This window comes from Oryctolagus cuniculus, chromosome 5 (genome assembly GCF_051225735.1).
Source record: "Oryctolagus cuniculus isolate XC-2025 breed Fujian yellow rabbit chromosome 5, ASM5122573v1, whole genome shotgun sequence".
Classification (NCBI taxonomy): domain Eukaryota; kingdom Metazoa; phylum Chordata; class Mammalia; order Lagomorpha; family Leporidae; genus Oryctolagus; species Oryctolagus cuniculus.
The window spans coordinates 153,797,399-153,820,347 of record NC_142871.1 but is presented as its reverse complement, the minus strand read 5'-3'; the positions used below and the strand labels follow the sequence as shown (position 1 = coordinate 153,820,347).

The 22,949-nt window shown below is 47.9% G+C and overlaps 1 protein-coding gene, 1 long non-coding RNA gene and 2 other non-coding genes across 4 annotated transcripts; 2 read left to right on the top strand and 2 right to left on the bottom strand.

The window, feature by feature from the left end:
* Window positions 1-2,452: 2,452 nt before the first annotated feature.
* On the top strand, window positions 2,453-2,526 carry TRNAT-AGU (transfer RNA threonine (anticodon AGU)). Its single transcript has one exon. It is a non-coding gene; the product is annotated as a tRNA-Thr (tRNA).
* A 4,322-nt stretch (window positions 2,527-6,848) lies between these two features.
* LOC127493085 (uncharacterized) lies at window positions 6,849-13,700 on the top strand. Its single transcript, XR_007923053.3, has 4 exons — window positions 6,849-7,037; window positions 12,308-12,384; window positions 12,503-12,611; window positions 13,264-13,700. It is a non-coding gene; the product is annotated as an uncharacterized LOC127493085 (long non-coding RNA).
* On the bottom strand, window positions 9,684-21,810 carry LOC103349691 (butyrophilin subfamily 1 member A1). Its single transcript, XM_008262444.5, has 7 exons — window positions 16,544-21,810; window positions 16,004-16,351; window positions 13,898-14,179; window positions 12,638-12,787; window positions 12,144-12,164; window positions 12,027-12,053; window positions 9,684-11,713 (listed from the first exon to the last, which is right to left on the bottom strand). Exons 1-7 carry the CDS (start codon window positions 16,617-16,619, stop codon window positions 11,040-11,042), a joined length of 1,578 nt encoding a protein of 525 aa, XP_008260666.3. The 5' UTR covers window positions 16,620-21,810; the 3' UTR covers window positions 9,684-11,039.
* Window positions 15,103-15,206, bottom strand: LOC127493353 (small nucleolar RNA SNORA20). The gene has a single exon (XR_007923410.3). It is a non-coding gene; the product is annotated as a small nucleolar RNA SNORA20 (small nucleolar RNA).
* Window positions 21,811-22,949: the final 1,139 nt, after the last annotated feature.

The following is a 22,949-nucleotide window of genomic DNA, read 5'->3' as shown; positions in this document are numbered from 1 at the left end:
GCAATAGAATTTTTACATCCTCCAAGGAAAGTACCTCTGGGAAGGTTTGCTGCTAGGGAAGGTGGGGGCAGGTGGGCTCCACAGTCTGATAGCACTCGGTAGTGAAACCTTGGAAGGAACTTTGCCCAACTCACACTCAGCAAACCCTTTGTCCTGGAGAAGAGGGAGGAGGGTGGGAGAAATGATGGAAGAATTGGACCCTGATCCCTTATAAGCCCCGTTCTGAACACAGATTGCACGCTCAACTCTCAAGTTTTTCCTGAGCTGCCCACCTGGCCTGAGAGGTGTATTCTCTCCCTTAAACCCTGTAACCTTGTTTTCCCAATCCAGAATGATTGAGAGCTCTCTCAGAGTCCATTTGGAGAGGCACCCGTCCATTCTGATGGATGTCCTTACCCTATTCAACGAGCTGCTTACCACTACTCTCTGTCTCGCATCTTGCTGGAGAATTCTCTCAGGACCAAATGGGTTATCTGACCTGATTACATAGGGCAATAAAACCCTCACAGACACCCTAGGGGAACCCCTGTGCCTGGCTCAGCCAGGCCCCAGCAAACCTGGGGAGGAATTTGCTAATTTACTTTCCACAAACCCTTTGTTCTAGAGGAGGAGGAGGGGAAGGAGAAACCTGGCCCCAGTATAAACAAAGACTGCACGTTCAGCTCTGCTCTCTGCTGAGCCGCCCGCCTGGCCTGTATTCTCTCCATTCACCCATGTAACCCCACTCTCCCCACAGTTGGAGTAACTGGGCACTCTCTCTTTCCCTTCCTTCCTGATGGAGGCTCTATCCCCAATAAAACCTCGTTACCTTGCTCTTTGTCAAACGGCTGAATTCTTTGTTGTGAAGACAAGAACCCCAGGACTTCTCTCCAGTGACAGATCTAAGGCCTTTGTCCTCACTCCATCACCCAGAGGAGTGGAAGTTTTCCCAGAATCTGACCAAAGTCCATTCTTCTCCAGCCCTGCCTCAGGGACCCTCTTTCCCTATAACACTATGTAGGAAAATTGATCAATTGATGTGCGCTCCCTATGTAAGCGCCCAATACGCAGGCCTGGAGGGACCCCTCCCCCAGGCACCCTCCTGGGTAGCAGGAGTCCTGATTGCTAATTTCCTATGAAATCTTTCACTATCTTTCCCTTTGCTCACCCCCACCCCCCATTGTCCGTATTGCAATTCTTCCTCACAGTGAGGCACAGAATCGACTCCCAGTCCCTGTAACAATAGTCCACAACATCTCCAGTCTGAATGCAGGCTGGGCTCTCAGTTCTTCCCTGAGTCTGTCAGGTGTGTGCTCTTCATCAAACTTGGCTGGCCCGCATCCTGCCACTGTCTCGCATCTGGGAAGACAAGAACCTTAGATTCAATCCTCTCTGGTGACAGGTTCACACCCAGGTCGCTGTAAATGATTTTCCAAAATTATCTTTGGCTACTGAACTTCCCAACAATTCTGTGCAAACATCAGCTGCTAGTTCAAAGGGAACTCCCATTATTGGCTGGTGCTACCCAGCGTCAGGTGTGGCTGGGTTGCCTGCGGTTATATGGTTCCACACACTAATAACCTGGTGGGTAGTGTTCTTATATTCAAGAAGTAAGGGAACAGATGTCATGTGAAAGTGAACCGCACTTACAGGCTTCACTTGGGAGTGACTTTCACAGCTGAGACAAATACTTGCAAAGTCTGCAGAGTTTCACTAACTCCCTTTGTTCAAATCATACTTCCCAGGGCAGATTTAATTTCAACAGGCACACAGCACGTTGGTAACGTTTACAAATACCCAAGCCCCCGCAAGGAGACAACTTCTTGCGAGTGCTCCCTTTTTATCAAGTCAGATCCTTTGGACAAGAAGTAGGACCCCAAGGCTGCTCCCCCTCCAACGTGGCAGCCGCAAGGGGTCTCGTTTACCTCCTTCCAAGATGAGATCGTTAACCAGGAAGTCTTGCATTTTTAAGGCACAATTCTGAAATCTCATTAATACGTTTTAGATGATAAAACGGAGCTCAATTTTAGGGAAAAAAAAATGTGGCAGAGAATGACCAGAATTTGAATTAACCTGCAGTTTCATTTACAAGCCATGCAATAAGAGCAGAAGGCTTGCTTCGCGCACGGCCCGGTCCTTGGTGCTGGAGCGTGCTCCGGTACACGCGATTGCACCCCCTCTCTGCGCCCACCCCCCGACTCCGGCCCTTTCCGACCCCGGCGAGATGCGCAGCTGGACTCTCGACCACGCCAACTGCTGCGCGGAGTCGCCTCGCGCGTGGGGGTTCAGGGTCTCCCTTCCGCGGGAAACTCAATTTTCGTGCCCGGAGCGATTTCCTATCTCCTTGGGGGCGAGGCCCAGCTCCACCTTCAGGATTTTTGAAGCAGCCCGGCGGCTACAGGCACTCAGTAACGCACAGAACAAAAGCAAAGATCATCCCTTTCCTTGCCGGCTCAAGAGCTGCTTGCGTGCTGGCTCCGTGGCTTAGCTGGTTAAAGCGCCTGTCTAGTAAACAGGAGATCCTGGGTTCGAATCCCAGCGGGGCCTTTTGTGGTTTTTCCCTGTCTTCGTCATCACGGAAATAATTCAATCCTGACCTTGAAGGCTACTTTCCCCAAGGGGGTTTCGTCCAAGTGTTTTATGCGATCCGAAGGGGACTCTCATGGTAGGCAAAGAGGATGCACAGATGACTTTGCTTGTCTTTCAGAAGAAAGAATTCTTGTGTTTCATGATTTTCTTTATATTTTTATTCCATATAACATTGGTGCAGCAAACAGGAAAGGGATCAGGAGAAGCAGAGGGACACCTCACCAAATGTGAACTATAAGCACCATCGTAATTGGTCCTTCCAGTGTCTTTCGCGGGGTATCCCCGGTACACTCACCGTCTGCACTCAGAGCTTTCAGAAAGGTCAACGCTGGAGTGATGGATAGAACTGCTGAAGGCTCCAGCATCTCCGACCGTCCGTAGTAGCCAGTAAACTCCAACCATACAAAACAGACAGTAATTTACTGTTTTAAAAAAGTTGCATTGTGCTGAAAGTTTTTTTTTTGGGGGGGGGGTGTGAGGGGGAGTCAAAGTGAAAATAAATATTTGTCACCATGCCTTCAGAAAAGACACTGTTGGGAAGAAGCCTCTATCTGAGTGCAGAACACAGTGGCTAGCTGCTGGAAAAGACGGACTTGAACTCCAGGAAGGGCTGAGGTTCCTTCTCCCAAACTCTTCAAGAGGGAGAAAGAAGTCAATTTTATGTTAGCCAAGAGTTCTTTCAAAAAAAAAAAAAAAAAAAAAAAAGCCAGACCAGGGAAGTGCAAGTTCATTGTCACTGCTACCAGTCTCCTCTCCTGTCTTTTAAGACCAGGTTCCAAAAGAACATTCCGCCAGCTTGACTTTTGCCATTGGAGCATATTATTTTTTGTAGATAGTCAAGGATTGAAATATGACCTCCTGACCTATCTTTGGAAACTGAATGTCCCCGTACTTGGAGACCTGGTTCAGGAAGCAACTCCACCTTTATGGGGAATTTCTGCTCCCCCCCTGCAATGTAATCCCCACCTTTCCCTAAAGAAAGATAAACCCTCTTTTTCCACAAGATTTTTCTCTTTTCTGCTCATGAATGCCTTCTATTTTTTTTTTTTTTTTCCAGACTCAGAGTGCAGATCTCCCTCAAATAATGAGATGCACTGGGTGCAGCTGTCAGCGGTACACCACTTCATCCTGCTACCAAACCTGCCTTATCCACTCCCTGCCCGTTAGGTTGAGCCCCAGGAACATTTTCCCAGGGAAGCTGCCAGCCAAAGAGTCCTCAGGGGAGTGCATGGTTTATATATGGAGGCGGTGGTGCTGGCTCCTGAACCCATAGCACGCTGCACATGAGGAGAGTCACCATCTCTTCCAACGGCCCACTCATTTCCCAACTCTCCTAATAGTCATCAGTTATGGAAGTGATGTATGTGTACAAGTGGAAGTGAGTCACCATCAAATACTTGTGTATCTGATCAGTGGCTGTTTGTAGAAGATCTTTCTCTCCTGCGCCAGGCACCCTCATCACACACAAGTTGTGAGTTCTGCCCTGAGGAGGCTGGTGTGAGGGTGACAATTTTGTGCCACGAATCACACAGTGGGATGTAGTCCACTGGGAGTGTGTGGGGGGCACCACAAGCTGTATTTGGACATTTAGACTGGGTGGGTGTGCAAGGAGGAGAGACCATGCGAGAACTCACTTCCAAACTGTTGCATGTGGGAGATGTAAGCTTACCCAGGCAAGAGAATGGGCAGGAGGAGTGAAATAAATGTTCTAGGCAAAGGGCACCATGTATACCAAGGTGAGCTAGGGCTTGCCAAGCTCTGAAAAGTGGAAGTGTTTAGGGAGGGCACATGCGAGTCTGGATGCTTCTCCTTGTCTGGAGAGGACTGTGGGCCCTTGGGCATCTTTGCCACACGCGGCCTCACAGATGGACTGGACTTGGCAGTGGCTAAGAGTCAAGTGTTTCATGCTTTCTTTTCAAAGACCGAGAATCACCACAGCAGTGTGATGGCGTGAGAATTTACCAGTGTGGGTTATGTAGGCCTTTGCTGAGGTTCTCCTGGGGGCAGGTGGAGAGAGGAGGGGCCGTTTCTCTTCCCATCCTGAACAACCAGGCTCGTAGTGTGTCTTTGTGCCAGCCTGTCGACAGCTGCGGCAGGGGCTGCACCTGTCCTGTTCACTGCTGGTCCTCCAGAGATCAAGCACAGGGTCTGGCTGGCAGCAGTGAGATGGCTAGTTTTAGGTATCAGGGTCCCCCCCCTAAAAATTGTTCCTGGGTGTTTTCTCTGAGGGTATTTCTGGATGAGGCCAGCATTTGAATCAGTAGACCAGTGTGGTGGGCACCTTCCAATCTGTTGAGGGCCTGGGTAGAGCAAAAGGCTGAAGAAGCAGGGGCCCACCACTTCCCACCCCAGCCCAGCCTCCAGCTCATCTCTCCTCCTGCTCTCCCACCTGCTGACCGGCTTTTGGGCCTTGTATCTGGGCTGAATCACACTCGCTGCTTTCCTTGGGGTCCAGCTTGCAGACCACACACCATGGGGCTCAGCAGCCTGAATAGCAGCAGGAGCCAACTCCTAGTAATCTCTCCTGATGGACAGACCATTTGTTTTATTTCTCCGGAGAACCCCGCCTCATAATACTCAATTGTGACCAAAAACCCATCCATCAAGCATTTGTTATTTGCCAGGCATCTTCTAACCACTTCATGCATACTAAGTCAGAGATTCTCACAACTGACTTCTGGAGTAAGGTACAATTATTTTCCAACTTTAAAGAGGAGGAGGCCGAGGCTCAAGGATGCAAAGTTACTTGCCTAGAAGGTCCTATAGCTTGTCGGTGACAGAATCCGGGGTGAACCCTGCAGCCTGGCTTGAACTGGAGCAGCCTGCTGCCCTTCCAACAGCTAGAAGTGCTTCTCATCACCCAACGGGTGCCTGCTTGCCATTTCCTCCTTTCTCTTATGTTGCCACAGCCGATGGAAACTTGAAATCGTCTTTAATCTCAATGTTGGGATGGGTCAACATGGAATAAATGCATGGCCACCTGGGCAGTAAGAGGAGGCCCCGTTTGTTCTTCACTAGCCTTGGAGATGATAGTCTTTCTAAGATATATACATTTACTTTTCTTTCAATGGATAGATGACTATGCATTTTGGGAAATTTTGGAGGGAGGGAATGAGTACAAAGATTTTGAATACTGATAACTGTAAAACAGATTCACACTACATGTTGCCTTTGTAACCTGGCATTAGATTGAATTTCATTTTTAAAAAGATATGGTGAAGAGAACATTGCAGTCATCTGAGCTTTTTGATTCACTGGGGCTTTGCAATAAATCAGTTCAAAGCAGAAGCATTGTGTGTTCATATTTGTAGCTATTAATGTTCAAGTTGAGAGGACATCAGCAAACTTGAACTTGAGGGACATTTCTGCAGATGTCACTAATCATGAACTTTTGTGCGTCGAAATCGTGCTTCCTGGTTCCTGTGTCCTGTTCTGACTGCAAAACTAGTGGCTAGGGCCAGCGTGACCTCACTCAGCAGACCTCCGGGCAGCAATAAAAGCAGCCGGTCTAGGCGTGCACAAAACATAGCTGTGCCAAAGGAGTAAAGAAAAAACAGAATGAGGCCTGTGACAGAGTGATATTTATGTAAATTAAAACACAGGCACTCAAAGGACTAATACATGTTCTACAAAACGCATTGAAAGAAAAGGGGGATAAATGTGAAAAGGAAAGGAAATCAAAAAGAAAAAAAGCAATATATAAATACACAAAACAAAAGAGAGGCTCTTGAAGACATCAGTGTTGACAATGGGCCATAAACTAAACAGTAGCATTCATTCAATTGTCTCCGAAGGATAGACAACTACCGAAAATAGAGGGAGGAGATTAAGTTTAAAATTACCGGCATTCAGATTACCTTCTGAGAACAGTACGCACTCATTCTATAGGTAAAATGATTTTTTGTTTCGTAGTTTTTAAAAATTTGGCTACTGTAGCGAACTGGAAAAAAACTGAGCGTGAAAAAGACATAGCTACTGTCAGGAGTGGGATTCGAACCCACGCCTCCAGGGGAGACTGCGACCTGAACGCAGCGCCTTAGACCGCTCGGCCATCCTGACCCGCTGGCAACCAGCGCCGCTCAAAAGTTACTTCAGTCTGTCTCTTAACGCTTTTCAACGGCTTCTCCCCGCAGCTCCCCTCAGGCGCGTCCGGCGTACTCATCCCTGCGAGCGGGGGCCCAGGGACGGCTCGTCTGCTTCCTGGCCTGAGTCTGTGCACTTTTTGGGTGTGGGGGTTGCGGTGATTAAAAAACTTTTGAAAACCAAACAGAAAACAAAACCGCTGAGTAGTTTCTGTAGCTCCCCGACCGCCAGGCTTCTCCGGGGTCGCGGCCCCCGCGGGACCCCCGCAAGCGGCGGCGGCGCCGACCGGAAGTGGGGCGCCGGAATGGCGGCGTGGAAGCGCGGCCGAGGCGAGGGCGCCGAGTCGTGGGCCTAGGCAGCTGCTGTCCCGCACCCGCCAGTCTCACGTGAGTTTGGCTGATGAGATACAACGCTGAATTCCTTAAGTTAAGCTTCGCATTTCTGTCTCCAGGGAACCAGTTAGATGCAGATGTTCAGCCCGGCCCTGACCTGTTGAATCAGAAGTTTCGCTGCTTACAAAACTGTGATCTTACTTAATGGCAATGTTATTCTACACTTCAGAACGGACAGAACGTTTTTAAATATTCTCACCACACAGTAAGGAAAAGGGGTACAGATCGGAGAGGAGACAGGATACGAACTCGCAGCCAAATCTGATTTATTTGCAGAAAATAAATTCACAGAGGTGGTTGGCAAGCTGTCAGCGCACACACAGACCGGCTGAGATGGTGCAACACACAGAGCCCATACCTTAGTGGGCTGGGCTTTTTATATCCTAGGTGGGCTAGGGGTCGGGAAGGGAGGTGGGGGCGCCTGGCTTTCGAAAAGAATGCAGGGGGTAGGGTGTGGAAGAACACAGGGTGTGAGACCGCATAGATCTCTTGAAAGAGGCAGGGGTAACATCTTGGAAGGCTGTTGGCACCATATCCGGTGCATTTATGAAACTGGAAAACTTGGCAGTAAGGCCAAAGGAAGTTCACCAGATCGGAAATGCCAGTTTAAACAGATTTCATTCGAATGATCTAGCCTGGGAATTCTCAGTCTCTTGCTAAGGCACCAGTAAGCATCATGTGAGGGATGTACCAGTTAGGACGAGGTGGCTTCAGTTAGTGTAAGAAGGTTTCAAGATCACTGTGGCATGAACAACAAAGAAAATTAGCTTTCTCTGTTTTAAAATTTATTGTTTTTATGAAAAGCAGAGTTATATATATATAGAGAGAGATCTTCCATCTGCTGATTCACTCCCCAAATGGCCACGATGGCCAGGCAGAATCCATCTGGGTCTCCCACATGGGTGCAGGGGTCCAAGCACTACTTGGGCCATCCTCTGCTGCTTTCCCATGTTGCCAGCAGGGAACTACATCAGAATGGAGCTGCCAGGACTTGAACTGGCACCCATTTGGGATGCCAGCATCGGTCACAGCAGTTTAAGCACGTTTTGCCACAATGTTGGCCCCTGAAATTTATCTTTGTAGAAAGGAAGACTCAAGCCAGCAAGCGGTTGTGCCAGGTGAAGTCCCCAGGATCCAGGCTCTGCTTGTCTCAGTCTTGGGCGGTTGGTTACCTGTATCTCCTGCTCTGAGATGAACCCTCTGTTCATGCCTGGTTCGAGCATGGAAGGGTCAGGTGTCTATCTTGAAAAAACACAAGCCAAAAGCTGCACAGATCATTGCTTTCACTTTCTGCTTGCCAGAACACTGTCCGTGGGTGCGCTAGATACAAGTGGAAAATGTCATCCTCATTCTGGGCGGCTATGCGTCCGGCTAAAATTTGGGAGTAGGCAAGAGCAGATCTGGGTGAAATCTACCAATCTCTGTTACGTGGGATTAAAAATAGGGACTCCAGTCTCACAAAGAGGATCAAATGGAGACTCGTTCAACTTTAACTTTCTATGTGTTTATCACTGTATCTCCCATTAATTCATGTGGCCTGCTTAAATCTCTTATGTCTGTTATATAGCAACCATGTCTGCACCTCAAAGGATTTCAAACTGCAGTTAAACCCCAAATCAGGTGTTGGATTTGGTCATATTTGTTGGATGAGATTTTAATTCTTAGAATAAAATGTCATGTGTTTTCAGGAAAATAAGTTCCTTCCAATTTGAAATGAGCTGTGGAACGGGAATAAATAGCTAGGGAGTGGGGAGTGGGCTCTCAGGGGCTGGTGCAGCTGGGAGGTCTTAGTGAGGTCAGAGGTAGACAGAGAAGGCAGGGTCTGAGAGGTACTGAGGGCCAGCATGGAGGGGCTGCTGCTGTGCCCGCGTTTCCCTTTCAATCTGAGTGTCTGGGCTGAGTCACCTTGTTACTGTCCCCAGTGCCAAATCAGAATGAGGAGGACAATGTTGGAGAGTAAAGGAAAGAGAAAGTTTATCTCTTGGCAGATGAGGACAGTAGCAGGTTGACATCTTAGAAACCACTGTCCTGCTTAGTGATGATGGTCTGGGGTTTCCGTGAACACTACAAAGGGAGGGTGGGAAGCTGGTGTCTCTCAGACCTCCTTCCAGTTCCTTGGGAAACTCGCGAGCTGGCTTGACTTTATCCCGGGGAAGACATAGCAGGATATGATGTGCTACGAAACAGTATTTGACTGAGATCTGAAAGATGCGAAGTATTACCTTAAGTTAAGAAATTTCAGTGTTTCATTAATCAGGGTGAAGCCCACTCAGCCTGAAGCCCGTGCTTATCATACCCTTGGTTATTTGTATCTCTTTGCATTTTGGTAAACAGATTCGAACCTTTGGTCCTGCCAATCAGGGAGGGCTAGATGAGTTTGCAAGTGCAGCTGGCTTTTCTCAAGACGTTTCTGGATTTCACAGACAAGCATTATTTAGCTGTTTGAACAGACACTTTAGTCAGTCACTGGATCAATATATTTTTTTATCAGAATATGAAAAGGAAAATAAAGATATATTTGGTCTGATAACAGAGGCAAACATGCACACACCATTAAAACAATAATAACTGACTTCATTTTGTGCTGCCAACTGCCAGCTCTGTGGCCACATGCTTGCCTCTGCTTATCAGACGGCACCCATATGGGATGCCGGTGTCGTGGTAGTCAGAGGCCTCGCCTACCACAGTACTGTGGCCTTTTCAGAAGTAGTTTGATTCCAAGCTTCCCTGCCTGGGGAGCCCACAGCTGTCAGGCTGGAGATGGCCTGGGGTCATGCAGAATGGCGCTATCTCGGCCAGCGGAATCCGCATGTGGATTCTTCCCTCAGTTTCCGTCAAGAAAGGAAGGTTCAGAGGCTGCTTTCAGCATGTAGACAGACTCATTTATTAGGTAAAGACTGTGGCAACAGCGATCCTGGAAGGTGGGAAAATACAGTGAAAATGGAAGGAGTGACCCAGGGTAAACTTGCAGTCCATTGGGAAAATAAGCGGCTCGTTGGCAGGAAAACGCTCCGGGGCAAATCCAAACCGAGGTAATCAATGTAGGGACTGAGCACAGTGACACAGAGCTGGGGGGGCAGCCGCACATTGTGGGAATGCATGGCCCTGGAAGGTGCCTGAAGGTGGGGGAGGGTTTGCACAAGGGGGTGAGGGCTGAGGGGCCTGAGGCTGAGACTGTGGCTGATGAAGTGTTGCTATCACTGGAGGATGGTTCCTGGACATATCTTTGACGTGAAATGGAACTCGTGGAGTCAACAAAGCGAGGTTAGACTGACCCGCAGGCAAGGGAGGGAAAGCTGGGGCACAGGGTACAGAGAGAGGGACAAGCCCAAGGCAAGGCTGTGCAGATCGCTTTGCCTTTTGTCCAGAATTATCTCCTCTGTCACACTTTCTGTGCAACCCCGTGAAGCTCTTCTACTCCCTGGCTCAGCTCCCATAGAAGTAGGACCAGCTTCCTCTGTCTTCTAGGACATGTCTTAGAAAATTTGAGATATAGGCCTAAAAACCCTAGGGGCAGGCCAAGGGGTTCACGTCACTTTACTCCATCATGATGTCCCCTCCAAACTCCCATAAGGAATTTCAGCCTGAAATCATCCTTCCTGGTACCCTGTGGATTTGCCTAAAACCCATTCCTCCACATGCCCCTGTTCTGGATACCAAGACACTTCTGCCACAACTCCATGCCAGCCTGGGCCCATTTTGATCCCAGAGCTATCCTTTGCGTTTGCCTCAAGCCCTCCCCTGCAGTTTCTAATTTTATGGGATAAGAAAATACTAAGAGCAGTGTAAGAGTCACCCCTCCATCTCTCGAAAATCGGTATGGAAACAGGTTAGGAAGGTCCTTCTCCCCACTCTGTAGCAGCAGCAGCGTAACCTTCCCAAGACAAGTTAATTGCTGCCCAACAGGAAGCACGAAGGCTGGCTGGCACTGGCAGCTGAAGCCCCAGGGTGATGGAGGAGAAGGTTAGAGCGAAGAGAGCTGCACTGGGACATTCCTTAAGGTGTCCCTTGGCCTGGTTGGGTAGGGATTAATTTAGAATGGAGAGTGTCTGTGTCCCCAGAGGCAGCATACTCCCCCATAGGGGACAATGGGATGTCCTTAGAGAGGCCCTGGGCATCAGCAGCTACTGTGACCCCCTCAGGCCCGCCAGCAGTTGGGCAGATGGTCAGAGGCTTCTTCCCGCAGGACCACAGGCAAAAGAAGGGCCGGAGAGGGCCCGAGAAAGAGATGTTGGAGAAAGAATAGATATGGGATCCATCGGTCATGTTGTAGAAGGAGACGTCTCCTGCGTCACAGTCCAGGAAAATCCCAACCCTGCGGGGGGGTCCTGCCAACGGGAGAGGAGTCCGCAGCGGCGTGAGGGCCCAGTAGCCATTTCCATAGAGCTCCACAGCCCAGAAGCCATTCTCAGGAGTCAGGGGGTCGAATCCTTTCTTGACCACGTTCTCCCTGCACACGCCAATGGCCCAGTCAGTCCTGTCTCCCACCTCCACCTCCCAGTAATGCCTGCCCAAGGTCAAGGTCTCACGGCCCAGCACACAGGGCCAGGAGTCAAATCTCTCTGGTTTCTCAGGCAGTTTCTGACGGGAATCTTCCAGGCAAACAGATTTTGAATCTTCATATAGGAAGAGGTGCGGGTGGGCTGTGTCTGGGTCCAGAGTCACATCAACTGGAGAGAGAGAGAGAAAGAGGGAGAGCAGGGCTGACCACGGGTGAAGAGGTGGGAGCTGGGCTGCTCAGGGGTCTCCATCCCCATGGGCCCCTCCCTCCTGGGTAGCTACATGTGATGTAAGGGCTGACTGTCCCTAATGGGACTCTGTCAGAGGGTGTTTGTCCCTGGGCCATCAGCAAGGGGCCTCTGTGTCTCCAGGAGAGTGTGGAGTTCCTGTGCACTGCCTCTCCCCTTTCTCTTCTCACTAGAGTGTGCTGGTATTTTCATATTCAATGTTGTAGATGGAATTCCTGGGCCATGAGCCACTGACCTGCGTGCAAGGTGGCCTTTTTCCATTCTGCAATGAAAAAGAGAGGTTGTCACTGACAGATTACCTAATAAGACAGAGAAAACCCTGTGCATGAGATAACAACAAGACTGAACTTACTGAGTTCCTCCAGGAGTTTCTCTGGAAAACAAACAGAAATAACTCAATGGACAGAACTGGTGTGGAAGACACAACAAAGGCGACACTGTTTACTTCATGGTCACCTCACTACTGAAACATTATCAAGAAATCAAAAACAAGGATTGTTTTGTTTTATTTTCTAGGAAATATGCAGAAAGTTCTTACTGGCTTGGGATCAGATCCTTAATAGTAAGATCCTTACTCGGAAATGGAGTTTGAGGTGAGGGGTTGGGCCTGGGGGTGGGTTGTAAGTAGGCCTCAGGTCTAATTTCTCAATCAGAACTGGTTTTGACTCTGCCCAAGCCTCTGTTCTTCATGTTGGCCATCTGTGATTTCAGAGGCCTTATAATCCCGCCCGACTTGCAGAGCTCTGCAGTCAAATATCTTCCTGTCAGAAGCCATTCTGGAAGACCAGGACCCACTTGTCCTCTGAAGCACTCCTGAGAGGTAGCCTTGTGGATTCTGTGACTTACCTTTAGAGCTGAATGCATGCTTCCTCTCTTTGGCTCTTTCCTTGTATAGTCTCCAGATGAAAAATATGGACCCAATGGTGAGAAGTCCTAGAAGTATCAGAATGACAGCAACAGCCACAATCCAGGGAGGCAGTCTTGGGAAGAAGGGAGCTAGAACAGAATGCCCAAGAGGAACACTGTTGAGAAAGTCTGAGCAAGTCTACCCATGCCATCTCTCAGTGTCACTGTAAGCAGAAAAATTTGAGCAGGAGTTGACAGATAAAGAGGAATGGAGAGTCCCTTTGGGGGACTGTCCCCTTGTGAAACAAAGGCAATAATGGGCCGATTCATGTCACTACAGAAATCTGACCTTATCAATGCAAAATGGGAGCTAAAAAGATACAGGGGGCAAATAAGGAACAGGAAATGTCACTTCTGTGTGCAACAGAATGGGATTCATTGACAAAATAATCAGGAAAGGTTCCTGCCTGAACCATAGGTAGCTTCTGGGAAATAATGAGAGGATTTGTGTTCTTGAGGACCCTGGGAAGCTAGACTGTACTCTAGCATGGGATGAGGATTGGAAGGGGATAGGAGTGAAGGTAGTGAAACTAAAATAAAGAACTTTGTCTTCTTGTTTATTTAAGGAGAGAAGATTCTTGGCCAGGAATATCCCAAGGGGTGAAGCTTCTCTATCTTTGATTCTCCTAAAATGGAAAACCTATGGTCTGGTGTTGTGGTGTAGCAGGTTAATCCACCACCTGCTGTGCTGGTATCCCATATGGGTTCTGGGTTGAGTCCCAAATGCTCTACATCTGATCCAGCTCCCTGCTAATGCATCTGTGGAAGCAACAGAGGATAGCCCAAGTGATTGGGACTCTGCATTCACGTGGGACACCCGAAAGAATCCCCGGGCTCCTGAATTATGGCCTGGCCCAGCACTGGCCATTGTAGCCATCTGTGGAGTGAACCAGCAGATAGAAGATCTTTCTGTCTCTCCTTCTCTCTCTCTCCTACTCTGCCTTTCAAATAAATATAATAAATCTTAAAAAAATAAAATAAAATAAAATGGAAAACTGAACTTTCTATGAGATCCAGGTAGAGTTTATGCCTTCAGAATCTACTTTTCTGGAGAAGTTGGTAGGATTCCCTCAAGTCTGTAGCAAAAAGATGAGAAGGGAAAAGTAGACAGCCCTGCCATGAGGTCTTCTCTGGACAGCTGTCCCAGGTAGTGTAGCTGTGAGTACTGTGAGCACAGGAACCAGAAGTGGTCCTGCTGACCTGGTATCGAAACCCCTGCTTCCTTCTCCTGGCCAAGCAGGGGGTTCTGGATGCAGCAAGACATGTTCCCCAGGGAGGTGTCTCTGATGACCACTGAAGTAGCCACAGTGAACAGGCCTTCTTCATCAGCACTCCTGGACTCGGACGTGGATGCAAGCTTCTCTCCCCGGGAAGTTCTCCACTGCACCCGCGGCTCTGGGTACCATCCTACTGAGGTGCACTCCAGTCGGATCTCCCCGTTCTCTTGAACTTCCATGTGGATGTGGGGATCAGAGCCCAGCGCTGTAGGGAGAGAAGCTGGCCTTAATATTTTAGTGGATGCCCTTCTGGGAGTCTTAAAACCATAGGGCTACAGAGTTTGAGAGAGGGGTCAAGTAGACTGGGAGTGGGAGGGACTCAAGTCCATAATTTGTCACTCAAGGAAATGAGGCATCAGTACAAGGAATTTCATCTACCTTAGCAGAGAGGCATACCTTCCTGGGATGCAACCTTTGAAATTTAGGCAGAAATGTGATAGGCAGGCATGGGGATGACTGTTTAGCCAGCTGGAACAGGAAGACCAATGGCTTACAGGCAGGTTAGTAGTCGAGGCTGGGGCTCCAGAACTGGGAGAGAGCTCAGTTGTTGGGAGTTATGAAAAGGCTTTGGAGAAGAACTAGCGTTGGGTATTCGAAGATGAACAGAGAAGGAGTATCACTGAGGAGATGGGGAGGTGGAGGTGTTTCCCCTGAGACTGCAGTCCACAATTTAAGTTCCCTTTAACTGTGATGCTGATTCAGAAATTTTCTTAATGTTTTCAACCTCACCTTCCTTTATATCATCATGCCCTAACACAGAGCAACACAGTGCTGCCTTTCCAGTCTGTTCAACCTCAGAAAAACACCGAGCGTCAGAGTTCTTAAACATGTCTACAGCCATGGTTCAAATCCATATTCTAGGTTTGCATATGTGAGAATGAATATTCTTTTCATAAAAAGGGCTGCCACTTTCATCAGATCTCAAAGGTGTCTGCCATTTATAAAAGGCATCTGTTACTTACAAAAGGCAACAACAGTTTTATGCTATCAAATCTCTAGGTTTTTATACCTTTAAGGTATCTTTCATAGAAATGAAATATGAGTTCTATATGATGCTGCACAGGGGGCACTTTGTTATGAAGTGGGGACCCCAAATATCATGCAAGTGGTTTTTTTTTTTCCCCCACACAATGTCTAGACTGCGTAGGAGAGATGACACTCATTTCATCTCCATTTACAATGGCCCAATATTATTTTATCCCATGTGTATAACTGCTCAAAGCATTGGCAAGTGTTTTTCAAACTGTCTTTATTTGAATATATATAAGGAATACACTTGTATATTATGCATTTGAGATTGGTCTAAGTCATAGAAATAGTGTAAGTATACAGTGCTTTTCCAGTGACAACGTGGTTTCCCATATACTGCTCTTACCATTTTTTAACCTAATTACTTAACCTTGCTGGATAATGCTTTCCCAGTCTTACAGTAGGAAAGGCAACCAGAGGAGATCTGCTTGATCTTGAGTGGGAACGGCAGGGCTCAGTGCCCATTTTTCTTCCTGAACGCTAACCATTTTCTTTATCATTTCAATCTGAATTTTGGCTTGAAGCAAAAAAAGTAATTAAAAAAAATCTTTTCTGGGCAGATCGAGAATATTAGCTCCATGATCTTAGGAAATCAGCTCTTAGAGACTGAACCCTAAAGGAGCTTCAGTTCGTTGCACGCTTGCTGCAGCCTTTTGTGCTGGTGGAAAATGGACACATCCTAACTATTCGGCTCTAGGACCTGATCAAGCAGACAAGGTGTACTACTGTGAAAGAGCATCGCACAGCCACAGTTTAGCATTATGTAACTGTTTTCCCAGGCTAGTAGTGGGGGAGATGGGGAGATCACTGCAGGAAACCCTTACAGCAAAGGCCTGTGCGGCGCCCTCACCCCCTGCCCGCTGCTCTAAGGAAGGCCTGCCAACCTCTCCGACCCAAAAGGGATTGGGGAATGGATCCGGTAGTTCTAAAAGTGACGAAGCCACAGGGATATACTCACAGCCTGGGTCCCAGGGAAGGCCGAAGCCCTCTGTCCACTTACCGGCCACCTTCAGGCTCACGGCGGCCTCCTGGTAGCTGCTGTCCTTCCTGAAGATGCACCTGTACTCGCCGTCGTCGGAGGCCCTGACGGCACGGATCCGCAAGGCTGCGCGCCCGCCGGCGAGCACCGCCGGCACCAGGGAGGCCCTCCCGCGGTACTCGGGCATCTGTTCATCCTCCTGCTCGCGCCCCGCCAGGAGCACCAGCACGGCCGGCGAGAAGGTGTGTCGGAACCACCGCAGCTCCGTGCGCTGGGCGCTCGCGTTCACTGGCAGGTGACAGGGCAGCTCAGCGTCTCCTCCCACGACGGCTAGGATGGGCTCCGGGGGTCTGAGAACTTCAAAGGGGGCTGCCCAAAACAATGAAAGCAAACAACAACAGAACCCGTGCAGTCAGGACGTGCGGGTGAGAGCTGGAGGCTGACACAGGCCGGGTTCCCATCCTGTCTCCCACTCCTTTGACAGCCTGGGGAGACGCCATGTGGATTCCGGAGGGAGTCACTAGGGAGAACTGGGCAGGATCCCTTATGGGGGAGACTTACTTGAATCCAGGGGGGGCAGCTGCAGGAGGATGAGGGTGAGCAGACACCTGGGGAGGGCGCTTGGGGAAACGGCCATCTCCCTCCTTCCTGGGACAGCAACACACAGGAATGAGTCCCTGAGGAGCTTCAGCCTAGGACAGGCATGCACAGGCGGTAACTGGGGGTTCTGCAGACCGCCTGCTCTGCCTGCATCTCCCTACAGTTCCTTCCAACCTGGAGGGCTCTGGCCATTTGCATCTGCAGCTCTTTACCTTCTCCCAGGTGGGGATTTCCATCTTACTGTCGTCAGCACCTGAACACCTCCCTACGTTTAGACCGGCAGGTATAAGACAATGAACCAGACCCTGAAAACCCAAAGGAGAAGTCAGAGAAGAGGGGCGTTGTACCCATTAGTGGCTTGCATTTAAATGAACAAATCTTGGAATTCACTACGCTAAAAAGCTTCCTTCCAAATACAATAATTTGGCATTTGCCTTTAGCAAGGATAATAAAGATGAAGGCATGGAGACAAAAATGAGGACCGAGGAAATGAAAAGCGAGAAAGATGGGAGGAGATGGGGAGGGGTGGCTGAAGAACAATAAGGGGGCCTAGGGCGCAGGAGGAAGGAGTTGGGGGCTAGAACTGTGCTCTGCTGGCTGCCCACCCTCCCAGGGGCACTCACTGACCTGGATGATCTTGGAGGAAAAGGCTCCAGGAACCACAGCTTCCAAGTGCGAAACTGCTTAGGGCCTCTGGGCAAAAGTTAAAAAAGCTGGCAAGAGAAGGAAGGGGACGTGCTCTCAGGAAGGCCTGCCCCCAGGTGGCCCGGTACATCTGCTTTGGGAAAAAAAAAAAAAAAAAAAGAAGAAGAAACATTTTCCAGAGAGATGGGAATGGATCAGGAAGCTGGACTAAATAAAAAGGATTGAGAAGAAAAGGGGGTGGGCTGCGGTGGGGATTGACAGAAATTCTCAAATGAGCTGTGAGGCCTGCAGGCAGTTAATTCATCTCTCCAAGCCTCAGTTCTTCTATCTTTTTATATATATATATTTTTAAGATTTACTTATTTTTATTTGAAAGGCAGAGTTACACAGAGAGACAGAGAGATTTCCATCCTCTGGTTCACTTCTCAAATGACCCTAAAGGGTACTGCTGGGCCAGACCAAAGCCAGGAGCTTCTTCCAGATCTCCCATGTGGGTACAGGGGCCCAAGCACTTGGGCCATCTTCTGCTGCTTTCCCAGGTGCATTAGCAGGGAGCTGTACTTGGAGTGGAGCATTTGGGACTTGACCCAGTGTCCATAGAGGATGCCAGTGCTGGCAGTGGTTTAACCCGCTATGCCACAGTGCCAACCCCATTTCTTTTTTAATCTTTAAAATGGAATAATATTTATAATACTGTCCTTAAAGATGTGTTGGGAATATTAAATGAGATTAAGCAGGAAAGGGGCTTAGCACATAATAGGGACTCAGAAGAAGGTAAATTGTTAATCTGTTATTATTTCTCTTTTTTCTTTTTAAAGATTTATTTATTTATTTGAGAGGCAGAGTTACAGAGAGAGACGGAGAGAAAAGTCTTCCATCAGCTGGTTCACTCCCCAAATTGCTGCAACAGCTGGGGCTGGGCCAGTCAGGAGCCAGGAGCTTCTTCTGGGTCTCCCACATGGGTACAGTGGTCCAAGCACTTGGGACATCTTCATCTTCCATTGCTTTCCCAGGCACATTAGCAGGGAGCTGGATTGGAGGTGGAGCAGCCAGAACTCAAACCATGGCTCATATGGAATGCCAGTGCCACAGGCAGAGGCTTAATCTACTGTGCCACAGTGCTAACCCCAACCTGTTATTATTTCTGTGAGTTGAAAAATGAAAGGGTAGGGAGGGACCTAGGCAGCCTCTTCTTTGTCAAGTACCCCCTGAAGCTGTGGTTCTTTGGCACAACTGCCCTGGGGGCTATCCTTGAAGGTTGCCAGTGAATGGGTCAGCTCAGGAGGTGAGGTCCAGTTACAGCCCAAAAGCCATCTCCCTCAAAGCAACTCATGAGGCCTGCTATTCCTTATTTTGGACCAAACCTCTTATAGTTATGGGAAAATATTTTAATAGTTTTATAAAGTGGAAATCACCTTTCATCCACCAACTAGTGATAGTCTCAATTCCCAATTCAGCGTATTTCCTTCTAGATTTATTTTGTGCTTATGTACATCATAAAAACAATCAATATGGGGTTTTGCATAATTCAAAAAATTAATAGTCACATGATTGCCAGTATTGTAGGACATTTTGAGTTTCATTTCTGTTATGAACAATGTAATTCTTAATTTAAAAAATTGGATAAACAGATGACCAGTATACATATTTATGGGGATAGTGTGGTATTTCAACACATATAGACAGCATACACTGACCAAATCAGAGTAATTGACCTGTCCATCTCATCATTTCTTTATGTTCGGAGCCTTCCAGGTCCTCTCTTATTTGCTCATCCATACATAATAGGTTATTGTGGGCTGTCCTCACCTCACTTTGCTGTGGAATAAATAAGGTGTATTTTATATAAGTCTTTCTTCACACCTTGGATGACTTCCTGATAAACTGTCTGATAAAATTCCAGAGGTGAGCCTGGGAATCAAAGGGTATGAGCCCCTGGCAGAGTCCCTTCCTGGAGTGTGTCACTTCCTTCTCAGCTGCCCAAGTCACATTGTTTCTATTGGGAGTGGTGAAATGATCAAATAACTATTTTATTACGGCTTTATTTGGTCATTTTTCATGTGTTAATTAGCTATTCAGTACTTTCTAGAAAGAGCTTCTGAGGTCAGTTTCCCATTGTTTTCAAGACTGGTGTTGGTGCTGTTTCTTACCTGTCTATATGAGCTTTTTAGACATCAAAGATGTCCATACTTTATTCTATTAGTGAAAAAAAAAATCCCTCCTAGCCTTTTTATTTGCTGTGTAATTGGGATTGTGATTAAGACAAAAGACGTTTGCTCCATTTGACCCATCCGACTGCCAGAAGAATGATTTTTCCCCCAATACAAATGTGATCATGTTGCCTTTTTGCTTAAAAATTCCACCGCGTGTCCCTAGTGAGCTCAGCACCAAGTTCAAGCACCTTAATTGGGTTAAGAAAGTGCTGTTGGTCTGGTTTGATTTGGTGAGGAGCATGCTCTAGTAGACACCTACTCCCTTCTCTCACCTTTCTCTCCCCTCTACTTCCCTACCTGCCCCATTCTACCCTCACCTACCCACCTACTAGGAAGAATTTATGTAATGCGTGCGGTTCCTTCAACCCAGAACCTCTAGGTTGTGCTACTTGTCTTCACCTGCTCAGAACATCCTATTTCCTGCATGACAAACTCCCGTGTTGCCTTCAAACACTCATCGAAGGGCTCTTCCTTCTGCAGCCTCTTCCAGAAGCAATGAGAGGCAGCCTCACTTCCAGTGCTTCTCCTTTGCTCTCTTATAACATCTTCCTGTGATGCCCCAGGCACCCAGAGAATGAATCCCCTTCCCTCCCAGCACAGCCCAACCCAGGTGAGACACACCTTGGAAGTCCTAGGTCTTATCTATGAATCTAAAGTAAAATTAAAGCATTTCACTTCATTCTATGTGAGATTTGTTTCCATATGACTCTGGATAGCTTTTGCCTTCTCCAAGTACTCAGAACTCTCCAGAAAGCAGGTTGATCCTGGACACAGCTAGCTTCCTGGCACATCTGAGCTGGGCCTGGCTGTGAAGCAGATGTGTTTATTGTCAAATTCTACTTCTGAGCTTATCTTCCTCTCCTAAACTGCATTCTTTCATTGCATACTCTCATCTTCTCTCAGCCAGCAGACTGAAATAGAATTCGCAGCTTAAATCAAACCAGTTGATTCTTGGCTTGTCTGCCCTGATTTTAGCTCCCGGTTAGACTTAACTTTCTCAAAATGCCACTTACAATGTTTCCTCTACTTCATCTCACTTCTGTCACTGGTCTTCTTCAGTTAGACTTCTGGCCCAGGCTTTGTGTTCCCAAAGGACATTGGCGGTAAGAGAGGCTTTTACTTGCACCCGAGGGAGCCAACTGAAAAGCAGAAGGGCTTGGTAAGAAAAGCAAAACTATTTAGAACCCAAGCTATTGCCTCGGGAAGCCATCAGTGCATTGGGAAACTGCCTGGGGGTGACCTTTCAGAGGCACAGGATGGGCGTAGGGAAGGAAGAGACTGAAGAGCTGACAAATCAGAGATTTAGAAAGCAACTCTGTTCTCCAAAAATATGGAATGCTATGATAGAAATCGCCAGGTATCCTCTGACAGTCTCCTTCCAGCCTGTTCTCGGCCTCTTACTCCTGGCCCCAGACCCTTGTTCCTTGTCTACTTGTCCCCTGCTGTCCAGACTCTCTCCCTGATTACCACGCATCATTAGGAGACCTCCACAGTAACTTCGGAAAGGACAAATGGGTCAGCTTGCACCCGGCTCAACTCCCGAGGAAAACATTGAGACAATCGCCCTTCTCTCCATCCTCGTCATTAAAATGCTGTTGGCATTTTTCATTTTCCTGTAACCTGAGGCTTTGGGCTCTCGGGTGCAGGAGCTCAGAACCCCAGAGACGCAAAGCCACTGGACAAGCGCACCGTGTGCTCTTTCCATCTGTAGAAACAGGGGTTTCTAAAAGGTTCATTGTTTGTGCCCCAGTGGGGGCTAAAACAGAATTTTCCAAGCCCCTTTATGGGTTTCTTTAGAAAATGAACAAAACTTAACCAATTATTATTTGCATTAAAGATGGGGGAAGGAAGATGGCATTGTGTGTGGAACATACAGTGAAGCACCTGATCCTTTCTGTGAATATGTGCTTACTGACACATTATCAGATAAATCCTGAACATGCTCTTTGTTTCGTTTTTGGTTCTTGGAAACCTGAGGGAAGTTCCTTTTGGCTTCAGTTGCTAAGAGTTTTGCTGTATCTGGGAAGCTAAGTCTTGGGGGAGGTGAGCACTGGGCAGCTGGCCATGAGGCTCTGATTGCCTTGTCACGCTGAAGCCAGCAGCCCACGCCCAGCGCAGGCTGTCCAGGTGGATCTGCCAGTATTGGTTCCAGTGCCTGGTCTGCACACTCCGGAGAGGGTCCCTCACACCTGGGGACCTCTCCGTGACTGGATGTGGGAGGAATTCGTTTTAGGATTTAGGCTCGTGGTGTGTAACTTGGGGTCAGACTCACGGAAGCAAGGGGTTTGCTCTGGATGAATGCTTTCAGGAAGGGGGAACAAGTCTTCCATCAATATTTCAATAGTTTTTATTAGGAAGTGGGAGGAACAGAGTAGGCTGAAGTTGTGCTTGGTAAAGAAGCAAGAGTTTCTCTGTTTAGCAGGAGTTGGGGGGAGGGAGGCACCATCATATTATGGTTCGTATTGTCTTCCTTTTCTGCCCCTCTGGGCTCTGACATGATTATAGAGTGGCCTTTTTTTTTTTTTTTTTCCAAATCTGTCAATCATAGTCACAGAACAGCCTTGTTCAATGGTTGGTGTGGTGTGAAATTGTTAAGTAGGAAACACTCACATAGCTGTGAGTGCTTGGCCAACTCCTAGCTACCAGCGGCTGGGCCTGATTTTTCTTTCCCAGTCAGAACCCCAATTCTCTTTCAAATCTAAGGGTATCTGGGGCTCTATAGTCTTTATTTTCTCTTCCAATTTTGGAAGAGCTGGAATCGTGTTTCTGTATGCAGATATGTAGATGGCTTGACTTACCAGGAATCAAGTTCACCCTTCTGCTCTCCATTTTGGCCTCCTTTCTTTTTGAAAAGAATAAATTGTTGAAGTGAGATGTCTGAATTGTTTGAAGTCAAAAAATAATACCATCGAAGGCAGCATTGTAGATACCTAACTCAGTTCCAAGATCCCATGTTCTGATTCTGAAAATACAGCCTGAAGACTCCTGGGGGAAGGGTGTGTTTTTGATACAGTTTCAAGGGACCCATGAGGCTAACACTCTTTCTTCCTTTTTTTTTTTTTTTAAAGATTTTATTTATTTATTTGAGAGATAGAGTTACAGAGAGAGGCAGAGGGAGAGGGAGAGGAAGAGAGAGAGAGAGAGAGAGAGAGAGAAAGTCTTCTATCTGCTAGTTCACTCCCCAGAGGGCCTCAACGGCCGGAGCTGAGCTGATCCTAACTCACGAGCCAGGAGCTTCTTCTGGGTCTCCCATGTGGATGCAGGAGCCCAAACATTTGGGCCATCTTTCACTGCTTTTCCAGACCACAGCAGAGAGCTGGATCAGAAGAGGAGCAGCTGGGACATGAACCAGCACTCATATGGGATTCCAGCACCACAAGCGGAGGCTCAGGCTACTATGCCACAGCTCTGGCCCCAACACTATTTCAATAATAATAAAATGACAAGCACATTATCTATTCTCCCCTCATTCTCTCACTAGTCTACACTATAGTTTTCTAGCAGGTATA